We start from the raw sequence: 26,983 nt of genomic DNA on the forward strand, positions 1-26,983 counted from the left end.
GTTATCATAATTGAAGATGGTATTTTTAGGTGGTTTTAAAATCTTAATGCATTTGATCCTCCTTTAGCTTGTTGTAATCACTATGTTGCAAACCTCTCTAAAAAGGCTGTAACCGTTGTAGATGCAAGTAAATGTAATATTTATAAGCAATCTAATCAGCTGAAAAACATTGGTGTGCCATGAAATTGTTTGTCTCATTGAAGTGTGCAGTATTACTAAAAAGGTTGTGAATTATTGCTCCAGGATAACCTAGTTCATTGTCTAACTGTTACATCTCAGGACAATCAGTTTACACAGCCATCCTATTTCATGGACTTCACAGGACATCTCTGAGCTCAAAGAAAAACTGAAAGTCTCTCTCTGCTATAGGTATTTCCCTTTAGCTTGAAAAAAAAATCACAGGATCATAAAAGTATTACAACACAGAATGAAGCATTTCAATTACCTGCACCGGTTCATTAAATGAACATCATACCTCATGCCAATCTCCTGCTATTTCCCCATACCCTTGCACATTATGTTTATTTAAATAACCATCCAATGACCTTTTGAATACCTCAATTGAACTTGTCTTCACCACACTTCCAGGCAGTGCATTCCACTTGCTAACTACTCGCTGAGTCCATAAGGTTATAAGACGATAAGACATAGGAGCAGAAATTAGGCCCATTGAGTCTGCTTCACCATTCAATCATGGCTGATAAGTTTCTCAACCCCATTCTCCTGCCTTCTCCCCATAACCTTTGATCCCCTTGACTAAAAGAATCTATTTATCTCTATCTTAAATATACTCAATGAACTGGCCTCTAAAGCCTTCTGTGGCAATGCATTCCATAGATTCACCACTCTCTGGCTGAAGAAGTTTCTCCTCATTTCTGTTCTAAAGGGTGTTCCCTTTACTCTAAAGCTGTGCCCTCGGGTCCTAGTCTCTCCTATCAATGGAAACATCTTCCCCATATCCACTCTGTCTAGGCCGTTCAGTATTGTGTAAGTTTGAATTAGATACCCCCTCATGCTTCTAAATTTCATCGAGTATACACCTAGAGTCCTTAAACATTCCTCAAATGTCAAGTCTTTCATTCCTGGGATCATTCTCAGTCATCCCTGAGTCAAAAAGGTTTTCCTTACATCACCCTTGCTTCTTTCATCTATTCTCAGAACTGAAGTTCCTCACCCCTGGAACCATTCTTGTAAACTGTTTCTGCACTCTCTGCAATGCATTCAAAACCTTCCTATAATGTGGTGCCAGAACTGTGCATATTATTCTTGTTAAAGTCTAACAATTGCCTTATAATTTGAATTCAATAGATCAAAACAAAACAAGTTCAACATCATCTTCTTGCTATGCCTCTATCAAAAATGCTTAGGATACTATATGCTTTACTTACTGATCTCTCTATCTTTCCTACCACTTCCAACGATTTTGCACATATACCCCAAATCTCTCTGCTCCTGTGTCTCTCTCAGAATTGTAGCCCCTGTTTTATTGTCTTTCAAATTTCTTTGTATCAAAGTGCATCACCTCACAATTCTTGTCACCTCTTCTACCAAATATCTGCCTACTCCACCAATTTGTCTGTGAATGGAGGTCTACACTGATGTCCTCAGAGTTTACAATTTTTTCAAAGTTTTATGTCCTTTGTAAACTTTGAAGTTTCCCCTGCAGACCAAGATCTAGATAAAGTTCCAGAAGTCTCAAAGAAACCTTTTGGCCCAATTATTGAACTTGCTGAGTTGTAAAACAATCCAAGATGAACAAAATAATCCATTGTGGTGCACCAAAACCAAATCACTCTAAAGCCAGCCCTCAAAAACTGTATAAAAGAAATCACCATGGCTACAGAAATGCTTACCTATTAATTATTAACTTCAGCCACACAGAAAACCTACAGGTCACTAACTCAAAAACCAGAAACCAAACACATAGTAAATGACATTAAATATGTATGTTGCACAGATTACATCACATCATTTCAAGAAACATGAAAATATGTTAGAGACAGTTCAGCAAAGGTGTACAAGATTACTACCTGCTGGCCAGATTGTTGTATTTTGAGGAAATGTTGGATAGACTAGGCTGGTATTCACTCCAGTTTAGAAGAGTCAGATATGATTTGTTGGAAACATATAAGATCCTGAGAAGTCTTGATGCTTCCTCTTTGGAGATTCTTAAACTCAGGATTAAAGTCTAAAAATCAGGGATCTCCTGTTTAAATCAGAGATGAGCACCATATCCTCCAAGTTTGGTGGCCTGCAGTCCCTCAAAGATTTTCTGCATGCTAGCAGGCATGCCAGCGCATTGGTTTCTGCTTCTGAAGCATCTACCACACACAGACTTCAGAGGTCCACACTGCAGCAAAATGAATTAATAAAAACACTGGGGTGAGGTGGATTGATTTCTTCCAAAAGGTTATGAGTCTTTGAAACTATTTTTCTTTTGTTAAGCAAGTGGTTGAATGGTTAGGTGGGAATGCAGAGTTGAGGTTGCAGTAAAATTAACCATGATCTTGTTGAAAGGTGGAGCGGTCAAGAGGGGCTGAATAGCCTTGTTCTGCTCCTAATTTGTATGTTTGTACATATGTATGCACTGGAAGAAATAATAGGGAAAATGGGAGAAAAGCACAGTGATAATCTGAAGTGATTTTAAATTTACATATAGATTGGATTTATCAGATTGGCAATAGTAACCTGGAAGGCGAGTTCATAAAATGACAGTTTCTTAGGCAGCATGTTCCTGAATAAAAATTTGGCAGATGGAGCATAATGTAACAAATGTGAACTTGTCCACTTTAGCAGGAAGAATAGAAAAAACATTACATTGTTTAAATGGGCAGGGAATGCAGAACTCTGTGTAATAGAAGGATCTGGGTATCGTAATACATGGACCCCAAAAATATTATTATCAAGATATTGCAAGTAATCAGGAAAACAAATGGGACATTGTTGTTTATTGCAAGGGCAACAAAATGTAAAAGTAGGAAAGCTTTGCTGCAGTGGTACAATGTGTTGGTGAGCCCACATTGGAGTACTATGTACAGTCTTGGTCGCCTGGTTTAAGAAAAGATTAGAAACAGCGCAGAGAAAAAATAAAAAGGGAGCAGAAATAGACAATTCAGCCTCTCGAACCTGCTCCATAGTTATTTAATTCATGGCTTATCATTTTGTGTTTTGAATTCCACATTCCTGTCTACCCTGATAATCCTTGATTTCCCCTGCCCAGCAAGAATCTGTGCATCTCTATCATAAAATATTCAATGACACCGCCTCTAGTGTCTTCTGAGGTAGAGAACTTCAAAGTCTCTGAGAGAAAGGAATTCCTTCATTATCCATCCAGAAAGGGAAACCCCTAATGTAGAAACAGTGTCCCCTAGCTCTGGACTGACCCACAAGAGGAAACAGCCCTTCCATGTCAAGATCATTTAAGATATTTTACACTTCAATCAAGTCACCCCTCTCTCTTCTAAACTCTGGTGGAGCTGACTGAAGCCTGACTGACCTATCCTCATCAGACAACTCACTCAGGTATCAATATATTAAGCCTCCTCTAAACCGACACCAGTATAGTTAGATCCTTACCTAAAGCGGGAGACTGAAACCACAAATGCTTTCTATAATTGAAGTATAAGATTCTTATATGTTCAATTCCTCTCATATTAAAGGATAGTTCCCATTGTCCTTCCTGATAACCTGCCGTACCTTCATGGTAACACCTTGTGACTCATGCCCCCAAATACCTTAATTCCTCTGCACCTCAGAATTCTGCATGTGTTCTCTATTCAACTAACACTCTGCTTTTTCACTCCTCCTGCAGAAGTGAATAACTTCACATATTTTTAAAATCCATTTACCAGAAATTTACCAATTCCCCAGATGGAGGATATTCTTATGAAGAACAGTTTGGTTCTGTAACTATTGGAGTTTAGAAGATTGAAAAGTGATCATGAAATAAGAGCAAGAATAGGCCATTTGGTCGATAATAATGACCATGGGTCATTCTTCACCTCAATGCCATATTCCCACACATTCTCCCCATACCCTTGACGCCTTTTATAATTTGAAGTCTATCTCTTTCGTTCACAAATATCTCCAGTGACTTGTCCTCTGCAACATTCCATGGTACACTACCCTCTAAGTGAAGAAATTTCTCCTCATCTCAGTCCTAAATGACCTATCCTATATCCAGTCTGTGGCCCCTTGTTTGAGATAACCCAGGCAGGGGACGCATCATCCCTGCATCCTATTGATTTTCTTGAATCATACAAGGGAACTTGACGGAATAGATGATGAAAGCAGGTTTCCCTGCATAGAAAAGACTAGAACTCAATGACACAATGTAAAAATAAGAGAACTTCCATTTAAGATAGAGGTGAGGATTTTTCTTTCTGTCAGAGGATTGTTAGATTGTAGAAATGCCTTGCTCAGAAAACAGTGGAGGCTGGGTCATTGAATATGTTAAAAGCTGGGTTAGATTCTTAACTGAGAAGGAGTCAAAGGGTATTGGAATGGATAGAAAAGTAGAGGCCATCATCAGATCAGACATTATCTTAACCCAATGGCACAGAAGGCTCAATGGGCCTACTCTGTGCAAAATTTTTATCATTGTGGGTAGGTCTAAGTTAAAACTTCACTCACTACTGAACCAAATATACAGGCTATTTTGATCAGCAAGAGATACCCCAACCTGTGGATTTGTATTTAGCACACTGATTGTTATAAGCAATCTAGCATCTGCTAAAGGAAATGCAATTTGTAGCACACTTCGAAGATAGGATTACATTTTGCAGAAAACTTTTACTCTTAAGCACCAACAAGTCCATTCCAATGACTATAGCTGTGAGTTAGCAAAAGATTGTGGCTTATAACTAATGGGTGGGAAACAGTAATTGACAGTGATCCCTGGACTAATACCTCAGTTAGTTAGGCCACCTATCTATCATGTTTTCCTGAACGCAGTTAAGTCTGATATGTAAAGGGAGTACAAAGGGGAGTGATACTAGACTCAAAATGTTAACTCTGTTTCTCTCTCCATGGATGCTGCTAGACCTGCTGAGTTTCTACAGCAGTCTCTGTGTTTTTTGGAAACGGAGTACCACCTGTTTCCAACATGAACTTTGAATTACTTCTTCTCTGCCTTTCAAACAAGGCCTGTTGAGATTTCATTAAACCTGCTCTTTCAAGAGGGAGGAAACTGACCAGCAGAAATTGCACCCGAGAGCATCTCCCAGCTGGAGACAACCCTTGCATTTATTTTTCAGCAAGGGAAGTCACTGGAAATCTGAGGCCCCCCTAGCTGTTTTTGCATCTCCAAATCATGGGCTAATTGTGGCAGCCCAGAAGTGGAAGAGAAAATTGGATTTTGTTTATTCATTCTTGGAGAGTGAACATTCCCAGCAAGGCCAGAATTCATTGTGCATTCTAAATTGGAGGAGTTGGCCCTCCCACTTCCTGGACCTCCTGAAGTCCATGTGTCATTCACAGTGCATTATGTAGCAACTTGGTACAATTGAGCAATTCAGCCATTGCAGGGATCTGTTAAAAATTGACCACATTGCTGTGGGATTGGTGTCACATGTGGCAAAGGCCAGTTAAGGATGGCAGATCTCAACCTCTGAAAAACAACCCATTAGTAATCCATTAGTTTCACAATCATTGTTAATAGGTTAGTATGTTATTCCAACTTAATAACTCTCTCTCTCAGTTGCTATGGTGAGATTTGAGCTCATATGAACAAGGCATTTGCTCAAATCTTGGATTTTTTTTATTTTTTAGAAAGTTGGTATTTTTATTCTGCATCATTCACCAGTAAATGAAAATGTTAAACACACTTTTCCTGAGTACCATTGTTCAAATCATATATCCAAAGAGCCCAGACTCAATTATTTCACAGCACTGCCCTATGTACTGTCTGTTGGTTTGAGTGTAAGTAGCACAAGATAGAAGTGGTTTGAATTCTACCAGATCTTTGAATTACTAGTCCACTGAGGTCATCAGCAAGCTATTGCCTATCGTATGCCACCATCCAATTTCTCTAGAAGCATATTCACAGCTTAATGATGATGCAAGTAATTCCTTCATTGTCGAGATTTAATGAAAGAACTGGATAATATTACAATAATGCAGGTCAAGAATCCATGGTAATGATCAGAGAATCAACTAAATTATATTTAAGTGTTCATTACTTTACTTAATTATTTGTATTTTTAAGAAACGCACAAACTAATACCTCCATTAGTTTTAAGATGCTTATTGAAAATAGCTGAATACCATGTTATTGATGCCGTCTGCACAATATGCCTTTTAAATTAACTTCCTCGCTATGTTCATCTTTAATGCATGATGTAGCTTTAATCCATGTTCATGTATTTTTGACACAAATGTGTTTGTCTTTAATTATTTACCAATCAGAATAATATATAAGCAACTGCTGTTTTGATCCTGTCACTCAAAGCATGAGTGATACAATTTGTAGCCTGCTTCAGCCATCTTTCTCTAGCTCATTATAGAAATGGGAGTTTCCCATATTGAAATTTTGAAAAAATGAGACATAGTTCTAATGTCCTCAATTGTGATTAATCTTCAATCTCCTAGTACAGAATAAAACTAAAATAAGAATATTTTAACTCTATAGATTACTTCCTTTGTGCAATCTTTATTTCCAAGCACTTTCTGTTCAACCTAGCTTTATGACATGCTTTTGTAAATACACTTTTTAATACAGCCCAGGAAATGTCCCCCAGGTTGTGTTGCTGATCTTTCGATGAGGTCAGAAATCACACAACACCAGGTTATATTCCAACAGGTTTAGACTAACACCTGAAGAAGGACTGCGGCTCTGAAAGCTTGTGTTTTCAAAGAAATCTGTTGGACTATAACCTGGTGTCGTGTGATTTCTGACTTTGCCCACCCCAGTCTAACATCGGCACCTCCACATTGTGATCTTTGGATGGGCTGCACTGAAGCACTAGAAACTAGAGCCAGTCTTGTGGCTGCATGAAAGGGAAAGTTAACAAAGGTTCCTGTTTCTGGCATGTTATCCAATGGATCCCTGCTGCAAGGGTCTGTGGCCATTTTAAGCTAATTTGCTGAGTCGTGGGATTGGGTGGAATGTTTATTGTGCAGCCTGGCTAATGTTGCTCATCATTGATTTCAAAGGAGAAATGATGTGGGAGCATAGCTTTAGTCCAATCCCAGCCATCTCCCTAAAACCAGATTAGCTTGTAACTTCCTGCTGTATTCTCTATGGTTTACGTAACCGAAAGCTATTGACAAATTACAGAGTCAGACACTACAGTTCAGTAGGCCATTCCTCAGCATCACCAAAGCTAGTTTGTGAAAAATATCAGCTTGTTTCAGGCTCAGAACAAGTGACAGTGAATGTAACTACTAAGGCGTAAGTCGCCATCTTCAGGGGGAAAGAGGTAAGAGAGATACAGACATCCATCAAAGCTTTTATTGGTAAGTGGATGGAAGTTCAAGGGGGAACTACTTTCAATACAAAGTACTCCCTCTGTGACAATGTAAAAGCCATGTAGTCATCAAATATTTATTACCATTTTAAAGCCAACCTTCAATCCAAAAACAGACCTCCTTTGTCATGGCCATTAGTGTTTCCTCATACGTCTCTCCAGCGGTGTCACTATGGGTTTGAACCAACTGATCGACTTTAATCATATTAAGGTAATGGGGCAACTGCACATGGGCAGAAGATTCAAGTCAGGGCATAAGTACTGAGTTATGTAAGCTTTCTATCCATTTACATGCTTTCCCAATTCCACTTGAGGGACACACATACTGACTAATTGGGAGGCACAGTCCAGTGTACCATTGTTAAAAGTACAAGATTTTTTTAAAAATTCATTCATGGAATGTGGGCGTACCTGGCTCGGTTAGCAATTATTGTCCATTCCTAATTACATTGAGGTTACTTTGGAGTCAACTATGTTACTGCATGCCTTTGAAACACATGTATGCCAGCAGATTTCCTTCCCTAAAGGGGACTAGTGAACCAGATGAGCTTTTGCAACAATTGACAGTGGTTATGTGATGACTGTTATGTTTGATTTTAGTTCCAGATATTTATTGAATTTACATTTCACCATCTGCTATGTTGGGATTTGAGCCTATAACCCCAGAATATGATCCTGGAACTCTGGATTACTAAACCAGTGACATTACTGCTACATATCCACCTCAAAACACGCATAAGGTCTGCTGAATCTCACGATGGGTGTTTATGTGACCAAGCAGGTTAATTCTTGACCCACAGATCTTTGGGAATATTGAGTTGGAGATATTATATTCCAGCAGGATCTGGAGTGAAGAATTGTACTTCCATTCTCTGCTACCACTCTGTCTCATCATTTACACATTGGAACCCAAGTATCATGTTTTAATTCCATAGAGGTAGAACTGAAAAATAGCAAAGTTATGCTAAACCAGTATCAAACATTGGTTAGACTGCACTTAGTTATGGTCACCATATTCTAAAAAAAATATAGAAAAGCTGAAGAGGGGTGCAGAGAAGATTTACAAGGCTGATACCAGAAATCTGTGAGTATACATATCAAGAAATAATTGAGGAGTTGTGTCTTCTCTTGAACTAAGCTTGGGATAATCTAATAGGAGACTTTTAAATCATGAGTAGACAGGGAGAACGTTTCCTCTTGTGATGGAAAACATAACCAGTGGTCATCAGTATAATATAGTCACCAATAAGTTCAATAGAGAAATCAGAAGGAATTTCTTCACCCAAAAGTGGTAAGAATTTTGGACGTAGATACTGTAAATGCATTTAGTAGAAAGCTAGGCATATATATGAGGGAGAAGGAAACAGATGGTTATAACATTGGGATGAGAATAGATGGGCCATGGCTCAAGAGAAGCATAAACATCATAAGGATTGGCTGAGGTGAATAGCATGTTTCTCTGCTGAATATCCTATGTTAAACAATAGTCTTTCAGATCTATATGTCAGGTTTAAATACAGTAAATGGCTGGAAGGGGTCACAGCATGCTACAGTAACTGAGCAAAACAGTCCACTTTATATGGAGAACACTTCATATGTCTTGAGCGCACAATTCTATTGCTGGATTTGGTTGCCATCATCTTGACTGTTAATTAATCTTGCTGGCATTTGTCAAGGATGCCAAATTCAGAACTCTTTTACACATTGTGATGAACGTTTAATGGGCTTATTTTCATAAATGCAATTATTGTACATGTTTAATTCACTGTATATGACCTCAGGTGCCAGAAATTGCAGTTCTCTTTCAAAAGAAAGCATATCCTCCCATTGCTCAAATCAGGCTTGCGTTGTACCTGAGCAACCTGTTGAAAGATTCTATCCTGGTGCTGTGCTGTCTCTAGTAAATCCTGCTCTGATATTTTTCTTTGGCTCCAGTAAAAGTCACAACAGTTACAGTTTGGACCCTGAGTGTATATGAACTCATATTTCAATTGAAATGTATTGATCCATATACCTGTTTTCCACAGAATAAGGATGTCATTGAGTACTGTCTCTAGTATTTCATTGAAGTAAATGCTGTCAGTGTTTCATTAGGAGTAAACAATATCGGGAAGAATATAGTGAGGTCATGCACTCCAATAAGAAGAATCAAAAGGCAGATTATTATTTAAATGGAGAGAGACTCCAAAAATGTGAGGTACAGAGTGTGTTCTTGTTTATGATGCACAAATATTAGCGTGCAGATGCAGCGAGTAATTATGAAGGCAGATTGGCTTTTATTGCAAGGAGGTTGGAGTTTTAAAATAGGGATGTCTTATTAGAACTGTACAGGGTGTTGGTAAAGCTGTACCTGGAGTACTGTGTACAATTTTGGTCCCCGTATTTCAAAAAGGATATACTGGTATTGGAGGCAGTTCAAGAGAGATTTACTTGGCTGATCCTCGAGGGGAAGGGTTTGACCTTTCAAGAACAGTTAAACAAGTTAGACCTTTATTCATTAGAGCTTAGAAGAATGAGAGGTGATTTTATTGAAACATTCAAGATTCTGCAGGAACTTGACAGGGTAGAGTTTGAGAAGATCTTCCCATGAGAAAGGGAACGTCAAAGTAGGGGACAGAGTTACAGAATTAGGGGCTCTCATTTAAAACTGAGATGAAAATAAATTCTTCTCCCAGAGGATAGTAAATGTCTGGAATTCTCTATTCCAGAAAGTTGAGGAGGCTAGATCACTGAAAATATTTAAAGAGTAGGTAAATGGATTTTTGAAATATCAGGGAGGTGATGGCTATGCTGAGTTGGAGTTACTACCTTACACAACCATTAGAAAATGGAACCATAGAATCATAGAATCCCTACAGTGTGGGAACAGGCCATTCAGCCCATCAAGTCCATACCGACCATCCTAAGAGCATCACACCCAGACACACAGCCCTATCCTATCACTGTAACCCCACATTTCCAATCGTTAATTCACCTAGCCTGCACATCCCTGGCAACTATGAGAAATTTAGCATGGCCGGTCCACCTAACCAGCACATCTTTGGAAATCTGCCATTCTGGAAGGGAAGGAGTGAGAAAGGAAACTACAGACCAATATCCTGATAGCTGTCAGCAGGAATATGATGGAATATATAATTAAGAAAGTTGAGTATTGTTGAGGGAATACATATTCATGGAAGCTTTTTGTCTTGTACTCCTTTATCTAAATTTTGGCTTTCCTCTTCAATTTGTATTTTTGCAAATTGTCCTGACAAGTGCAAGGCAAAAAACTTTGACAAAACGTGTCTTTTTTCCAGAAATACTCATCTCTTGTACTAGCGAATGACTATTTGTATTAAGGAAGCCTTATAAAATCATAATCTGGTCACATAGAGTCAACATGGTTTTACAATCTAAAAATAATGATTGACAAATTTATTAGAGTTTTGTTTTGAGTATGTAACCAGTCAGTTAGATAAGGGAGTTGTTGCTGTTGGTCTGGAGTCACATGTAGGCCTGACCAGGTAAGAAAGGCAGCATTCTTCCCATAAAAGGCATTAGTGAACCAAATGGGCTTTTAATGACAGTTTCCAGTGGTCAGATGGTTGCCATTAGACTAGCATTTTATTCCAGATTTTTTCATAGATCATAGAATCCCTAGTGTGGAAACAGGCCCTTTGGCCCAACAAGTCCACACCGAACCTCAAAGCATCCCACCCAGACCCATTCCCCTAATCTACACATCCCTGAACACTACGGACAATTTAGCATGGCCGATCCACCTAACCTGCACATCTTTGGACTGTGGGAGGAAACCGGAGCACCCAGAGGAAACCCGTGCAGACACGGGGAGACTGTGCAAACTCCACACAGACAGTCGCCCAAGGACAGAATTGAACCCGGGTCCCTGGCACTGTGAGGCAGCAGTGCTAACCACTGAGCTACCGTGCGGCCCCAAAAACATTTCACTGACTGCCCTGGTGAGATTAGAACCCACATCTTAAGCATGTTAGCCCGCGGCTCTGGATTACCAGTCCAATGGCATTACCATTATGTTATAACCTCCCTGTTGAATGGTAAAAAGGTTTTTCCTCCCTTATCCTTTTGCATGGTGGAACTCAAACAGGACCAGCTAGCAGGAACAGTGCACAGAAGGATGTCAAGAAGGAGAGAGCCATGGTGGGGCTTGTTGATCATGTAATCAGGAAATATTAAAATTTTGAACAATGCAGTGGGGCGGCACGGTGGCTCAGTGGTTAACACTGCTGCATCACAGCACCAGGGCCCTGCATTTGATCCCAGCCTGGCCGACTGTCTGTGTGGAGTTTGCACATTCTCCCCGTGCCTGCCTGGGTTTCCTCTGGATGCTCCAGTTTCCTCCCACAGCCCCAAAATGTGCAGGCTAGGTGGATTGGCCATGCTAAATTGCCCATAGTGTTCAGGGATGTGTAGATTAGGTGGGTTATATGGTAATAAGTCTGGGTGGGATGCTCTGAGGGTCAGTGTGGACTTGTTGGGCCAAAGGGCCTATTTCCACACTGTAGGGATTCTTTGAATAATCATTTTAAAGCAAATTGTGATTTAAAGACAGAAGACTTTTACCAGCCAATAAACTTCCCATTTTTCTTTAAGAAGACAAATACCAAGGACAGCTGATATATACAGCTTAAATGTACAAGATAGACAGTGGGGCTAGAGCCTTTGGCTTAGGTAGGAAAATTCAACTTTGGCCTTTTAATCATAAGGTGGAAGGTTAGCATGAGCCAAATTGGGTTTACAACCACACAACTAGATTTTACAACTTGTAAATGCCGCAAACAATCTCCATCCCCAGCTCTGGAACCTCAGACAGTGGAGACTTGACTGTGTGTGAGGATAATACTGAATCCAAGAATGAGGTAGAACATAGTGAATCGTAGAATCTCTACAGTGTGGGAGCAGGTCTTTCAGCCCATCAAGTCCACACCAACCCTCTGAAGACCATCTCACCCTGACTCAACCCCCCCCTAGTCTATCCCCATACCCCAACATTTCCCATGGCTAACCCACCTAGCCTGCACTCTATGCGCATTTTAGCATTTTGTCCACCAAACCTTCACATCTTTTGACTGTGGGACGAAAGTGGAGCACCCGCAGGAAGCCCACGCCAACGCAGGGAGAATGTGCAAACTCCACACAGACAGGCACGCAAGGCTGGAATTGAATCCAGGTCCCTGACACTGTGAGGGGCAGCTGTATTAACAACTGAGCCACCATGCCGCCCACAGAGCTGCTGTCTAAAAATGGTTTGTCCTTTATAAAATAGAAAACTGACCTGAGTTTGTTCTAACTGGGGAATTTGAAACAAAGGAAACAATTTCAGAGGGATGGATTAGTCATTTTCATTAGATTTTTCACCACCTTGTACGCATTGCTGTTAATCATTGTTACTGTTTGTGGGTTCTTAGACTGCAGACAGACTATTCATCCATTAGACACGATTGACAATGAAACAGCAAAGTTCTTAAAAGCAGTGAAGGTGTAGATAAGTATATTTAAGAAATTTCCTACTCCAATCTTTGACTAAACAATATACTTGTAGATTTAAAGATCCATCTATCTTAAACTATTGAACACTGTCATTGGATACCTGACATCTATCCAACTTGATGAATCATTTTTTCATGACTCAGGGTCACTGTGATCTCTAAGTGATTCACCAAATTGGCAGGTAACCAAAGCTACTACCTCTCAAATCTCCTGTTTTCTATGTAAAATGAAAATGCAACAGACATGATGCCTGTAGATACACAAGTATAAATGTTCTTGCTGCCACTTTGTGGGAGCTGTTAACTTGCTGAGTATAAAACCCTGCACTCAGATAGCAAGGAGACATCAAGCCACAGTTCAAACCATCTTAACATGAAACAGCATCCCTGTCAGGGGAATCTAGAACACAAGAATATGGTTTCAGGCCTCGGGGACAATAAGAGAAGAAATGTCTTCATTAAAAGGATTGTGAATCTTTGGAATTGTTTACCCCAGAGGGTTATAGACATTCCATTGTTCAGTATATTTAAGGCTGAGATAAATGCATTTTGTGGTCTCTCCAGGAATCACAGGATATCGGTAGTGGGCAGGAAAGTTGTGACAGAGGATTAGCCGTGACTGTATTGAATGGCGGAGCAGGGTCGAGGGACTGGATAGTCTTCTTTCATCCATATTCCTTATGGGCCCAAATATCCGCACTCCTCCAACTCTGGACACTACCTATTGTTAGTCACTAACAGTCCCCATTAACAGTCCCCTATGCACCCTCCCAGCCAGATTGTTAGCATCTCCTCTGTCTATCCAACTGCTCTTGTCTTTGGGCTCTGTCCTATCATTTACTCCCTACCCCATCACCCTCCCTATTTTCTGCACACGAACTGATGTTTTCCCAGCTACCACCAGTTCTGAGAAAGGGTCACTGGACCCGAAACATTAACTCTGAGTCTTTTCTTCGCAGATGCTGCCAGCCCTGCTGAGCTTTTCCAGCAACTTCTGTTTTTATTCTGGACAATTGCAATTGTCTGATTTTAATCACTAAACAATTGGTGGTTGAGCCTTTAGCCGCCTAGACCCAAACCCTGGAATTTCCTTCTTAAATCTCTCTCTCTGTATTTAAGATGGTCCTTGAAAACTACTTCTTTGATCAAATTTGAGTCATCTGCCTGTTTCAGTTTCACGCTTTGTTTGCTAAAGCTCCTGTAAAGCACTTAGAGATGTTTTTAACTCGGCAAAAGGCACTATTTACATGCAAGTCGTTGTTAAGCTGATTTCAACAGAGAGTACCAGGAGGTGGAAGAGCATGTTAAAGCTTCTTGGGAGCTCAGTGGGGAACAAAGCTCAGAGGCGCAATGACCAGAATTCAGAGGAATTAATACTGTGCCTTGTTAACAGATACGGGCACAGTGATTGGGGATTGAAAAGCAGCTACCATGGTGACCTTTTCTTTCTTTGCTTTGATGCAGAATCACAACAACAGCTGCATGTATGATGGATCTGCGGAGATACCCACTGGATGAACAAAACTGCACGCTGGAAATAGAAAGCTGTGAGTACTCTTGAGAGAAACTGGCCCCGCAGCAAAAAAAAATTCTCAACCACTAGCATTAGTCTTACCAAGCATCCAGCTGTATCCCTGTCACCATCTCCAGCTCCCAGAAAATAGATCCATCATAATGTCATTTAACATTTTATCTATCAATGGATAGATGCTAGGTCGCCTTTTATTTAAATTATATAGTCAATGAAATCCACTTGGCCCTGGTTCCAATCACTACAATATTTAACAATATAAGATTCCAGTTCATGACAGAGATGCCACACAACCTTTCAAAACCCCTGAAAGGGACTAATTGTAATGGGTTGTCTCATTCCAACGGGCATTAAATTGTTTCTTGAGATTTCTAAACTTTTAACATTTAAATTCTTTCCTGACTTCTCCTTTCTGTTACTTATAGAATCCCCACAGTGTAGAAACAGGCCTTTTGGCCCAACAAGTCCACACCGATCCCCAGAGCATCTCACTCAGACCCATCCCCCTATAACCCTTCTAAGCTACGTATCCCTGAACACTTTGGGCAATTTAGCATGGCCAATCCACCTAGCCTTCACATCTTTGGACTGTGGGAGGAAACCCATGCAGACACAGGGAGATTGTCAAACTCCACACATACAGTCACCCGAGGGTGGAATTGAACCTGGGTCCCTGGCGCTGTGAGGCTGCAGTGCTAACCACTGAGCCACTGTGCTGCCAGTGGTTAGCATTTATCTTGTTCTCTTGCTCCAGTCTTTTCCCTCTTCTCTCTTTATTTGTCCTTTCATTTCTAATTTGACTTTAATGCCCACTCTCTTCCTTGTGCATCATTTGTTTCTTCCTTAACACTAAATCTCAGTTCCAGAGGAAGCCAATTGCTGATTGTGAAAATCTTTTGCCCTCTATGCCAGGACCTGGGACAGAAATCAGGACCTGGGACAGAAATCACTGGTCCTGCTGTTGCTGTTGGCCTGGAGTCGCTGCCCCAACCCTAGCACAGCAACCACACCTCAGAGCTGAGCACTGTAACCCTTCCCCATCCATGTCCCAGCCCCAGCTTGAGAACAGCCGCCCCATCCCAAGGCTCGAGCCCAAACACAGTGGGACCATTTGTGCATTGAGACCCAGTTACTGGCCCTTGATATACCTCCTTGCCTAGGCCCCAGCTCACCCTTCCCACACTTCAGCAGTTTGCTTGGTAGATATTTTCTAGGCTGACTGGTGACATAAACAAAATCTTACAAGTGGAGCATTCCACAAGACTCCCATTCCGACAAACTCTGGGCCATTGTTTAAATATTAATCCTTAGTTACTAGTGTTATAAAAAACCTCCTGTCTCCTGAGGATGGCTTTATTATGTTCGTTTTCAGCTGACTCATCATAATCCTCAAGTTACCATTAGGATTAATGCAATTAAAGTACTCAGACATCAAGATGTGCATTTAACAGCAATGTTTAAAGACAGGGGAATGTTTAATCCAATGGATAGCACACCTGATGCCTACCCACCTGCCTCATCTCCCTGCTACAATTATATTAGTGTTGGGGGGAAGGGAAGTAGAATTAGAATTGGCCTTATTGTCACATGTACTGACAGCAGTACAGTGAAAATTTACAAATAGCCACTTAAAGCACCATCTTAGGTACGAAGTTACCTGGGTATAGAATCTTAAGTACAAATTCTTGGGAAAAAAATTAGAAAAATAAGGGAATAAAATGTCCAGCAATAAATTAAAAAATATCTAAATAAGAGTTCAGAATAAGAGTCCTTCCAATCCAGACCGTGCTGGGCTTCATCTTGAGGCCAGGAGTGCTGGGAGTCGAGAGCGCGCTGAGGCTGGGAGTTTGAGTCCACGCTGGGACCGGCAGTTCCAATCCACAGTAAGGCTGGGAGTTCAAGTCCACGCTGAGACCAGGAGTCTGAGTCCACGCTGAGGCTGGGAGTTCGAGTCCACGCTGAGGCTAGGCATCCACGCTGGCTTTCACCCCAGACATCGCTGATGCCGCCTGAGGACGGGAGGTGAAAAGAATATGTAGTGGTGGTATCTGGCTTCCCACTACCAGTGGATCAATTGAGACTCTGTATGAGCAACTTATTCACACTAAGTTTCTCATCCCACTGCCACTTGGAATTGAACTGACTGCAAGACGGGCCCACACCAAGTACTCAACATGACAGCTTTCTGGCTGCCAGGCCACCTCTACCCTCACAATATGCAACATCACCGGTGATCTTCCATTCCTCCAATAATCAAAAGGATTCAGCACAGTGCACGTTCTCATTGCCTTGCTGCAGTACCAGCTGCAGCCACTACTCCCGGTGGCACTATCAGGACCAGAGAGAAGGGTCTCGGCCCAAAACGTCAGCCTTTCTGCTCCTATGATGCTGCTTGGCCTGCTGTGTTCATCCAGCCCTGCACCTTGTTGTCTCGGATTCTCCAGCATCTGCAGTTCCTACTATCTCTGTACCAGAGAGCTGCTGGCCCCTCGTCTTTTAGTTGCTAATCAGCCTTTAAGTGGTTGCCAGGCAGCTGTCCTTCTCCATGGTAGGCTCTCCCACTGGAAATTTAGATGCAAGAGTGGAGATTCTACTTCCACATTAAATCCAGCCCCAGGAACAAGTACAGAAGTTGCTGGAAAAGCTCAGCAGGTCTGGTAGCATCTGTGAAGAAAAATCAGAGTTAAAGTTTCGGATCTGGTAACCCTTCCTCAGGAACAAGCTCCTTCCTGCGATTGTCATCCAAAGTAAACTTTAACAGTTTCACAAGCTTAGCCAGCGAGTTGCTGAAGCATACAGTTTAACAAGGTTTCTGCAGAGCGAACTGGGCTGGGCCATTAACAATTCATCACCCTTGGGTTACGAAGATGAATACTGGTTGTGGGACCACGCCTGACTGCTAGCTGGTGACTCGAGCTGTAAGTTCAGGGCCAGCAGGCTAACATTGTTCAGGTTCCATCACTAATTGGGACATGAGGGAGTCCTCGGCATCGCTCGCTGTTAATGAGCAAAGTCCACTTGAAAGAAGCCAATTCTAGCAAGGAATCAATGCCTTAAGGCAATAAAAAGGAGATGGGGGAGGAAAGTTACCAAGAGGATATAAACCGTAATCTGCTAAACCAATCAGCAAAGCACAGTTTTATGTGGAAAAGAAACAAACATTCTAAAAAGTGGATTTTTCCTCCAGGAGCTAGAAATTTAGTTGGTTGGAATGAAATCAGGTGCTAAAGCTGCGCCTGGACAGCATTCTGCCACTGTAGGCCAATTAACTGGATGCTGCTGGACCACCATCCAATTGAGAAGGATGCGGGGAGCTACTTGAGAATTGATGAAAAGCTTAGTTTGCAATGATTGACAAGTTAAATTTGAGGTCAGAATTGTATCCTAGTCAGTAACACCTCCAAAACATCTGACAAAACAATTGCGTGCAAGGGCTTATGAAAGATGTAATCTTGTTTATAATTTTCATAGCTGTCAGATAACCAGAGAGGTTGTGTTTTAGTTGGTTTGTACTGGCTTGGATGCGTGCGGGAAAGCCTAAAAGAGTAACATTAACAGAATTATGGAATTGTTACCATGCAGAAGGAGGCAGTTTAGGCCATCATGTCTGTTCTGGTATCAGCACAAATTTTATTGAGATGTTTTCTCAATAATATGAGAAGGAAATTTCTTTGAAGTTGAGCAAATTTGTGCAGTCCCAATACTGTATATTGTGCCTTGTTCCCTAAAGTGAGTGTAGCTCATGTTGACTAAACCCTCAAAGAATGTACCAGGACAGGAAAGGAAGATTTTCACTGGGATTAAAATGAAGTAAAGGATGGATTAACCTGGACTATTCTTAGGGATCTCATAACACCAGTTTCAGAGGGCACTACAATGGACACTAGGGATCTTTGAAGAACCCAGGGATTGGTGGGTGGTTGCAAGGAAGAAAGTGATGAATAGGCCAGATAAATAATGTATTTGTTATTATCTAGTATTTATGGCCCCCGATTTGGATTTTTCCACAAATCAAAACAATTTTAGCTATGTATAGGATTTTGAATGAGTTCAAATTCAGCCCATTATCTCCACACCTACCTGGTCCAACTCATTCATTCTTCTTAACAATTATATCAGATCACCATTATATCTTTCCTGTTCTGAGAAAAATACCCCAACCTGTTCCATCTTTCCTGATAGCTGTCATCTTTCGGCATGAGTACCTACATTTTTGTACATCCTTCAGTGGCTTTCCGTGTCCTTTTAGAGTTCTGTTCAGACTTATGTTAAATATTTAAGGCATCAGATAATTGCAGGTCCTGTTCCATTGCCACAAAAGTTTCAGATCCTTCTGAGATGCCACAGCAATCATGTATTTTATAGTGCAGTTGTCCCATGGGCACTCTATTTAAACCCATTCCATGCAGTTAAGCTGAAAACTCCTTCTCACTTGTTCAAGGATGGCATGACGATCGCTTGACATAATGTGAATCCAACTGTTTTGAGGCAGAGGTCCACGTTACACGCCTTATCTGATAAATCCTTATCTGAGGACACTTCAAATGGCTGTTGGGTTATTGGAAGCTTTCACCTTTCTGGTGATAAAGAGGAGAAGAGGGTGTTTTGGTTGGTCCCACACCTAATTTATAAATATTCAACTCTTTGCCTGATTATACCAACAAGCAAAGTCATCCAATCCCCAGTGCTCACATCTTTCAGCTGGACATCCTACCCCCTCCAAAAAAAATACAAGGTGTAATTAAGCGATGAGTCTGCTTAGGGGGTATGGAAAATGTGGCTCAAATGACTAATGCTGGCTTTGCTTTGGCTTCCAGATGGTTACACAACAGACGACATCCAGTTTTACTGGAGAGGTGGGAACGACGCTGTGACTGGAGTACATAAGATTGAATTACCACAGTTTTCTATTGTGGAGTACAGGCTGGTGTCCCGCAATGTTGTGTTCGCTACAGGTAAGCCTGGCTTTATTACAGTAATATCTACTAACTTTCAGAGTTCTTGTGTTTTTTTTCCTGGAAAGTTAGTATGAGGAATAAGAGGGTAACAATTATGTGTCTTTATTGCAGCATCTTTAACAATGGGTCAAAATAAGGCAGCCTTTTTTATAGGTATGGGTTTCCCTCTGACCAATTTTCCTCTCTCTATTCTATCTGGATGATGTTTGACACCCAAGATATACAAGAAAAAAATTAATATGCTTAATATAGGCTACCACTTCATGAAAGGTTACAGATGATTCAGTTTCTGGTTTATGTTTTCGAATTAATCTGCAATATTAATACTCAAAAGGAGCAGACAAAGGCCATTTGGCCCCTCAAACCTGCTTTGCCATTCAATGAGATCACAGCTGATCTTCTACCTTATCACTGACTTCACTCACTTTCCCTTTACCCTGTAACTTCTTGAATATTTAGATATCTACCAAGTTCTGTCTTGAATATACACAAAGCCTGATCCTCCATAGCTCCCTGTGAAATAAATTAGCAAAGATTCACCATCCTCCCCATCTCGGTCTTGAACATTCTACCTCCTTTTCTGCAATGGTTTCCTTAGGTTCTCGATCCCCTCCGCCAGCCACAGGAAACGTCACCATTCCTGTATCTAAGAGATAAGCCCCTGTAAGAATTTTGCATGTTTTAATGAGATCACCTCTCCTCCTAAACTTGAGCGAATGTAGGCCCATTCCCCCCAATCTCTTCTCATAGGACAATCTTGCCATCTCAGGAATTGAGGAACAATATTCCTTCTTATAATGTAGATGTCACTGGTAAGGCCAGCCATTCATTACCCATCTTGTGTTAAGCCTTGAGAAGGCTCTATTGGGCCTTCATTTGAATGACTCACGATAATGACAAAGGACGTTCACATGTGTCAGTGGTAACTTTAGAGATCAGACTTAGATTTTGATTCAGGACATTTATTTTCAACCAATATGTGTATCTAAGTTATGAAGCTTTCACAATTCCAAAAGCAAATAGTTTTATAATAATGTCACTGCAAAAGCCGCATTGTGAGTTTCTGCCCAATATTGAGTTCTCAACTTCATAGAAACGTAGAAAATAGAAACTGGAGCAGGCCATTCAACCCTTCGAGTCCTGCCCCATCATTAGATTTCAGTTTAGATTTTATTGTCATGTCTACTCATGTATGAGGTACAAGAGTACAGTCAAAAGTGTACAATGTCGCCAACACGCAGCACCATCTTAGGTACGAAGTACTATCGGTGCAAAATCTTAGTTACAGAAATAGAGAGAAAAGAGATAAGTTAAAATGATCAGCATTCTTAGCATAAAAATAGAAAAATAAAGAAATTGAGCAATGGGCCTCCAGGTGCTCCGAGAGGGCTTGCTCTCCCCCGCACTGGATTAAGACCAGTCTGAGCACATCAGGCTTTACTACCACTCTGATGGCTTTGGACCCGAACGCCACCTCATTGCTGATCACCGCTGCCGCTACCATCTTTGACCACCACTTGCCACTGCCACCATCCCGGCACATGCTGGGTCCCAGCCGCTGCCAGGCTGTGTCGCAGCTGTTGACTGCATGGTTTCATGCCTTGAGCCTACACTTCTGTTGTTCCAGACTGTTTGACCTCGCATCTGGCTCACTCCCAATTGGCTTTCCCTGACCGTCAGCTTTGATTATGGCTCATCCTTGAGCTCAATACCATTAATCCAGCCCTGCCTCCATATGCTTTGATTCCATTAGCCACAAGAGCTATAGGCACCTCACTCCTGAAAACTCAGAATGTTTTGGCCTCAACAGCTTTTTGTGGCAGTGAATTCCACAGGCTCACCCACTCTCTGTGTGTGAAAATTTCTCCTCCTCTCAGCGCTAAAAGGTTTACCCCCTATCCTTAAACTATGAACCCTTGATTCTGGGCTTCCCCGTCGTGAAAAAAACTCAATGAATGACTGTGATTATTTCACAGCCGTGCAATCTACTGTGACCTAAATCATGTGATTTTAACTAATAGCAGGCTTCAGTTAGAATCTTGCTCAGTTGTGGCAGTGTGTGATCAGCCTCCTTTTAACTCTGCCGCTCATTAAAATGACACTGGCCGTTTAATGAGAGTTCCTGTTCCTCCTGGAGTTGTAAAGGAGACACAAAGGAGAAATGAAGAATTTTCTGAAGAAAGGTCTAGGCCCGAAACGTCAGCTTTCCTGCTCTTCTGATGCTGCTTGGCCTGCTGTGTTCATCCAGCACTACACCTTGTTATCTCAGATTCTCCAGCATCTGCAGTTCCTACTATCTCTGTCATTGTAGGAGCCCCGTTTTGCATATGGAAAGAAAGATCCTGTCAGCTTCTGGTGGGTACATTTAGTACCTGCCCAAAACATTGACAGCAGCTCAATTCTGGAAGGATGTTGGCAACGAAATTGCCTGGTCAAATTTAAATGCCTACTTAACCAGATTGCTGCTTGGAAAAATGAGTAGAAATCCTTTCCGCCAAATTTGTACTACTAGCACCCCACCCAATTCTCTGAATGAGTTTCAGACTTTTCCCTGAATGAGTTTCAGACTGGGTTTAAAAAGGAAAGTGTTTGTTTGTTTGTGGTTATTTTCTATTCGTTCTTAGTATCATTATTTAGTTTCTTCCAGTTTAGGATCATTGTACGAAAACAGAAATTGCTGAAAAAGCTCAGCAGGTCTGAGGAAGGGTCACCGGACCTGAAATGTTAACTCTGATTTCTCTTCACAGATGCTGCCAGACCTGTTGAGCTTTTCCAACAATTTTTGTTTCTGTTTCTGATTTATAGCATCTGCAGTTCTTTCGGTTTTTGTTTAGGAAAATTGTACCTGTACTCACCTGTATAATGTGGTTCGCCAACTCAAAATCCACATTTATGATTGAGCTGGGCGCGTCCATTTAAGTAGAGCTGCAAAGTACGTCAAACTGCACCAGAGACAGAGTGGCCCATTTATCTGATAATGGTCTAGTGGAACAAGTTGCACAGATTCCAGGTTAGAATACAGCCAGATACAGAAGGGTGTTATTTACCACAAGGCCACCCACAGCTAACACACACCCATTGGATTGACACTGACAGGGACTGCAACTTTTGACTATGTCTTCAAGTCTTCTTTTCATGCATCTTTCAATCATTTTACAATGCTGTACTGTAGAAAGGAGCTCTTATTATATAGAAGTTGCACCTGAATTCTCTATTTGTGATAATCTTACATTTAAACCCCAGATTTTGGTCTTCCCATCAGAGAAAAAAATTACTTCTCTATGTCTACCTAATCACAATCTTGTTTTTATTTTAAAACTCTCTGTAAAGTCACCCCTCAGTTTTCATATTTCTAGAGACAAGAGCCCTAGTCTATTCAGCATCCCTTGACAGGTTTTCATGATCCCAACTGACAATAAGATTGGATGAGGCAGATCCCTGAATGAAACTTGGCTTGATAGATCATCAGTTGTGTGTTTTTACCTTTTTATTTTATGTGGAGGCAATCACTGAACATATTCACAAAAAGTTGCCAATGTACGTTTAACAAAAGAACAGAAACATTTATTACCCACAAGAAAAGTCATAAATTACACCACATTGGACAAGAACTATTAGAATCTATATGATTTCAAGCATCAAAAAGAAGGATTCACCCCTTTTTCCCCTAGACTTGACCTTAGACACACAAACTTCAGCTTAACTGTATGCTAAAGCTTCTCATTCAGTTGGCACAGCTGTAACTGGTTTCCTTTCAGAAAATTTCTCTGCATTCACACAATGCTTCTTTGTTAATGTCCCTCCTTCAGACCATTAAAAACCTGCTAACTCAGCTCACTTACTTTTTAACATGGGTTCAAATAGTTGATTGGTAGTGCGGAACTTAACTATTGCTGACAAAAGTCACCATATATGGAAGCTTTATCATTTTACGCTCACCAGGACAATTTGTAAGAATACCAATTTAAGCAGACTAGTTGGCGAGTAGAATCTGATTGGTAGATACGTTTCTATGGAGAATGTACCAGCTAACAATGACTGGTAATTGACTACCAGGTTTTGTTAAAATTTTAAACCAGGCAGGTTGACTCTGATTGGTCAAGGCATTGCCCTGAGAAATGAACCAGCAAATGGTTGTCACCTATTTTGTTGAGTTGAAACAGGTACAGTGCATGTTCAGTCCAGTTCTATGTGCAAGTGATTATCCATCTGATCTGAGCCAAATTACAAAATCAAAGCTGCAGCAACCTACCTCGAGAAGTACTGATTAATTAAAGGGCTGTTTTGTATATTTTATCAGTTTTCATTGTTCATGTCACACCAATATCCACTCACATATCATCGGATCTTACCTATTTTACATTGTGTGAGTGAGTTGACTCCTTTGTATTGTATCTGGATTTGGGAAGCTGGAGAGAGGATGATCTGCAATTTCATCAAGTGATCCTTGGTACTTAAGGAGTTTCTTATGAATGGATTTGCTCCAAGGCTCTGGTTTACTCAATGAGGCTGAGGTACTGGGACAGTCACAGCAGTTATCTGTCACATACCTACCCTCCCCCAGTGCTGCAGATATGCTGATGAAGGTGGTCACACAGAGAAAAGAGTTGGGAAGACATAGCTACAGTTGTCTGGGCTCCAAACGTGGGCCTGCTCGAGGGAGCATCAGAATCCATTGACCTGTGGTCCACTGAAAGTTTCTCCTTCAGAATTTATTCCTGTTTTGTTCAATTTAGGCTTATATTCAACTAGTGATTGAGCATCAACAGCAGTGAAGCTGGTCCTGCCATCAGCTTTCCTTCAAAAATTTCAACTATTCAAACACATTTCAAGATCAGCTCCAATGAATCTTCAATTTTTCTTTGCCCTTTCTGTGGCTCCTTGTATTTTTGTTGCAATGAAACTTGTGAATGGAATGATTTGCAGCTAGGAGACTAGATTTTAGGGGCGGCACAGCGGCACAGTGGCACAGTGGATAGCACTGCTACCTTACAGCACCAGGGACCTGGGTTTGATTCCACCCTCAGGCGACTGTCTGTGTGGAGTTTGCGTATTCTTTCCATCTCTGCATGTCCCGAAGCTCTGGTTTCCTCCCACAGTCCAAAAGATATGCAGGTTAGGTAGATTGACCATGTTAAATTGCCCATTGTATCCAGTGATGTGCAGGCTAGGTGGATTAGCCATGGGAAATGCAAGAATACAGGGACAATGCAGGGGGTTGGGTCTGGTTGAGATGCTCTTCAGAGCAGTTGGTGTGGATTTGATGGGCCGAATGATCTGCTTCCATACCATACAGATTCCATGATATTTGAGTGATCTGCATTCAAAGGGCTGTGATGTAATGTACACATCAATGGAAATGTGTTACTATGGAAGTCAGATCTTTGGCAGAATTATCCAGAGATTGGGTTCGATGTGTAGGGATGTATTAATGTAATTTTAAAAAATAGGGAAAATTAAAGTGCTGCTCAACAATAGTTGACAAAAGCTCAAAAAGCCGCTGGAATGGCACTACAGAGAACAAACAAAGAACAAAGAACATTACAGCACAGGAACAGGCCCTTTGGCCAACTAAGTTTGTGCCAATTCCTCATCTTTATTTAGACCCACTACTTCTTGCCCATGCATGGTATCTATCACTCTGTTTGCCTCACATTCATGTGTCTATCAAGATATGCCCTAAACACTGCTAATGTGCCTGCTTCCACTACCTCCACTCGCAGTGCGTTTTAAGCATCCACCATCCTCGGTATGAAAAATTTTCCCCACACTTCTTCCCTAAAATTCCCTCTCACACCTTGACCCTGTGCCCTGTTGTAGCATTTATGTAATGCTTTAATGCAGTGAAACATCCACAATATCTTACATCCACAAACATTCATCCACTCGACCACGGATGCTCAGTAACAGCAGTGTGTACTATCTACAAGATGCACTGAAGAGATTCACCAAAGATCCTTACACAGCGCCTTTCAAACCCACGACCACTACCATCTAGAAGGACAAGGGCAGCAGATTTTTATTTATTCACTCGTGAGATGTGGGTGTCATTGGCTGGCCAGCAATTATTGCCTGTCCCTAATTGCCTTTGAACTGAGTGGCTTGCTAGGCCATTTCAGAGGGCAGTTGAGAGTCAACCATATTGCTTTGGGTCTGGAGTCATACGTAGGCCAGACCAGGTGAAGATGGCAGATTTCCTTCCCTAAAGGACATTAGTGAACCAGATGGGTTTTTTGGCAATCAACAATGGTTTCATGGTCATCAGTAGATTCTTAATTTGAGATTATTATTGAATTCAAATTCCACCATCTGCCATGGCAGGATTCAAACCAGATCTGCAGAACATTAACTGGGTCTCTGGATTAATAACCTAGCAATAACACCACTATGCCATCCCCTCCCTACATGGGAACACCACCACCTGCAATTTCCTTCCAAGCCACTCAGCATCCTGTCTTGGAAATTTTGGCACTGTTGCTGTGTCAAAATCCTGGAATTCCCTCCTTAAGGGCATTGTGGGTCTATCTGCAGTAGCTGTTCAAGAAGGCAGCTCATCACACAAGGGGAACTAGGGGCAGGCAATAAATGCTGGCTCAGTCAATGATGCCCACAACCTACACAAACATCCCAAGGAGCATCCTAAACAGGATAGGTTATCAATGCTTGTAAAAAGAGGGAGTTTCATTTGTTTTGGAGGTGAAACAGAGAGGCTCATTGGATGCTCACTGGAATTAAAGAATTGTTCCTTGATGAGACACTGAAGTAATTGGGCCTCTACTCACTGGAGTTTAGGGAGCTGAGAGGTAATCTTATGGGAACATTCAAGATTAGGAAAGTGCTCGTGAGAGGCTGTTTCGCCTTGTTGGGAAATCTAGAGGACCGCGCCACAGTTTCAGGTTCAGGTCTGAGAAGAGAAAATTTTCTTCACTCAAATGATTTGAATCTTTAAAATTCTTAAACCTTGGAGGATTTTGGTGTGCTAACACTAAATAAGTATTAGTTTGACAAATCCTTGGTCTGTCAGGGAATCAAGGGATAAGGAGTCCAGGCAGGAAAATGGAATTGAAGCTCGAGATCAACCATTACATTGAATGGAGAAGCAGGCTCACAGGGCCTACTCCTGGTCTATTCCTGTTCATATTTCTTATATTCTTATCTTCTCAAGCAGGGTTTCAGAGAATAGGGAGAGTGGAGAGATTTAGGGAAGGAATTCCAGTGCTTATGGCCTTGACAGTTAAAGGTATGCTATTAATGGTGGACCAACGAAACTTGAAGATGCATAACAGTTCAGAAGTGGAGGCTATGTAGTATGGAGATGATTACAATAATAGAGAGGCCTAGTAATGATTTGTAAATAAGAACGACAATTTAAAAATGTAGGCATTGCCAGACTGGAAGTCAATTTAGGTCAGCAAATACAGGGCTGAATAATTAGTGTGAGCTAAAATACAGAGAGCAGTGTTTTGGATGAGCTCAAAGGGCTGAGGGGCTAGCCTGGGGGGGTCATTAGAATTCTCGAGA

At 41.3% G+C, this 26,983-nt stretch overlaps 1 protein-coding gene across 1 annotated transcript in view; it reads left to right on the forward strand.

The window, feature by feature from the left end:
- Nucleotides 1-26,983, forward strand: part of gabrb3 (gamma-aminobutyric acid type A receptor subunit beta3) — a 286,937-nt gene that overhangs the window by 197,634 nt on the left and 62,320 nt on the right. The window contains exons 5-6 of the mRNA XM_048598034.1: nucleotides 14,438-14,520; nucleotides 19,322-19,459. Of these exons, the coding sequence (XP_048453991.1) occupies nucleotides 14,438-14,520; nucleotides 19,322-19,459 (221 nt within the window). The remainder of the gene's footprint in view (nucleotides 1-14,437; nucleotides 14,521-19,321; nucleotides 19,460-26,983) is intronic.

Source organism: Rhincodon typus, chromosome 6 (genome assembly GCF_021869965.1).
Source record: "Rhincodon typus isolate 14 chromosome 6, sRhiTyp1.1, whole genome shotgun sequence".
Lineage (NCBI taxonomy): Eukaryota > Metazoa > Chordata > Chondrichthyes > Orectolobiformes > Rhincodontidae > Rhincodon > Rhincodon typus.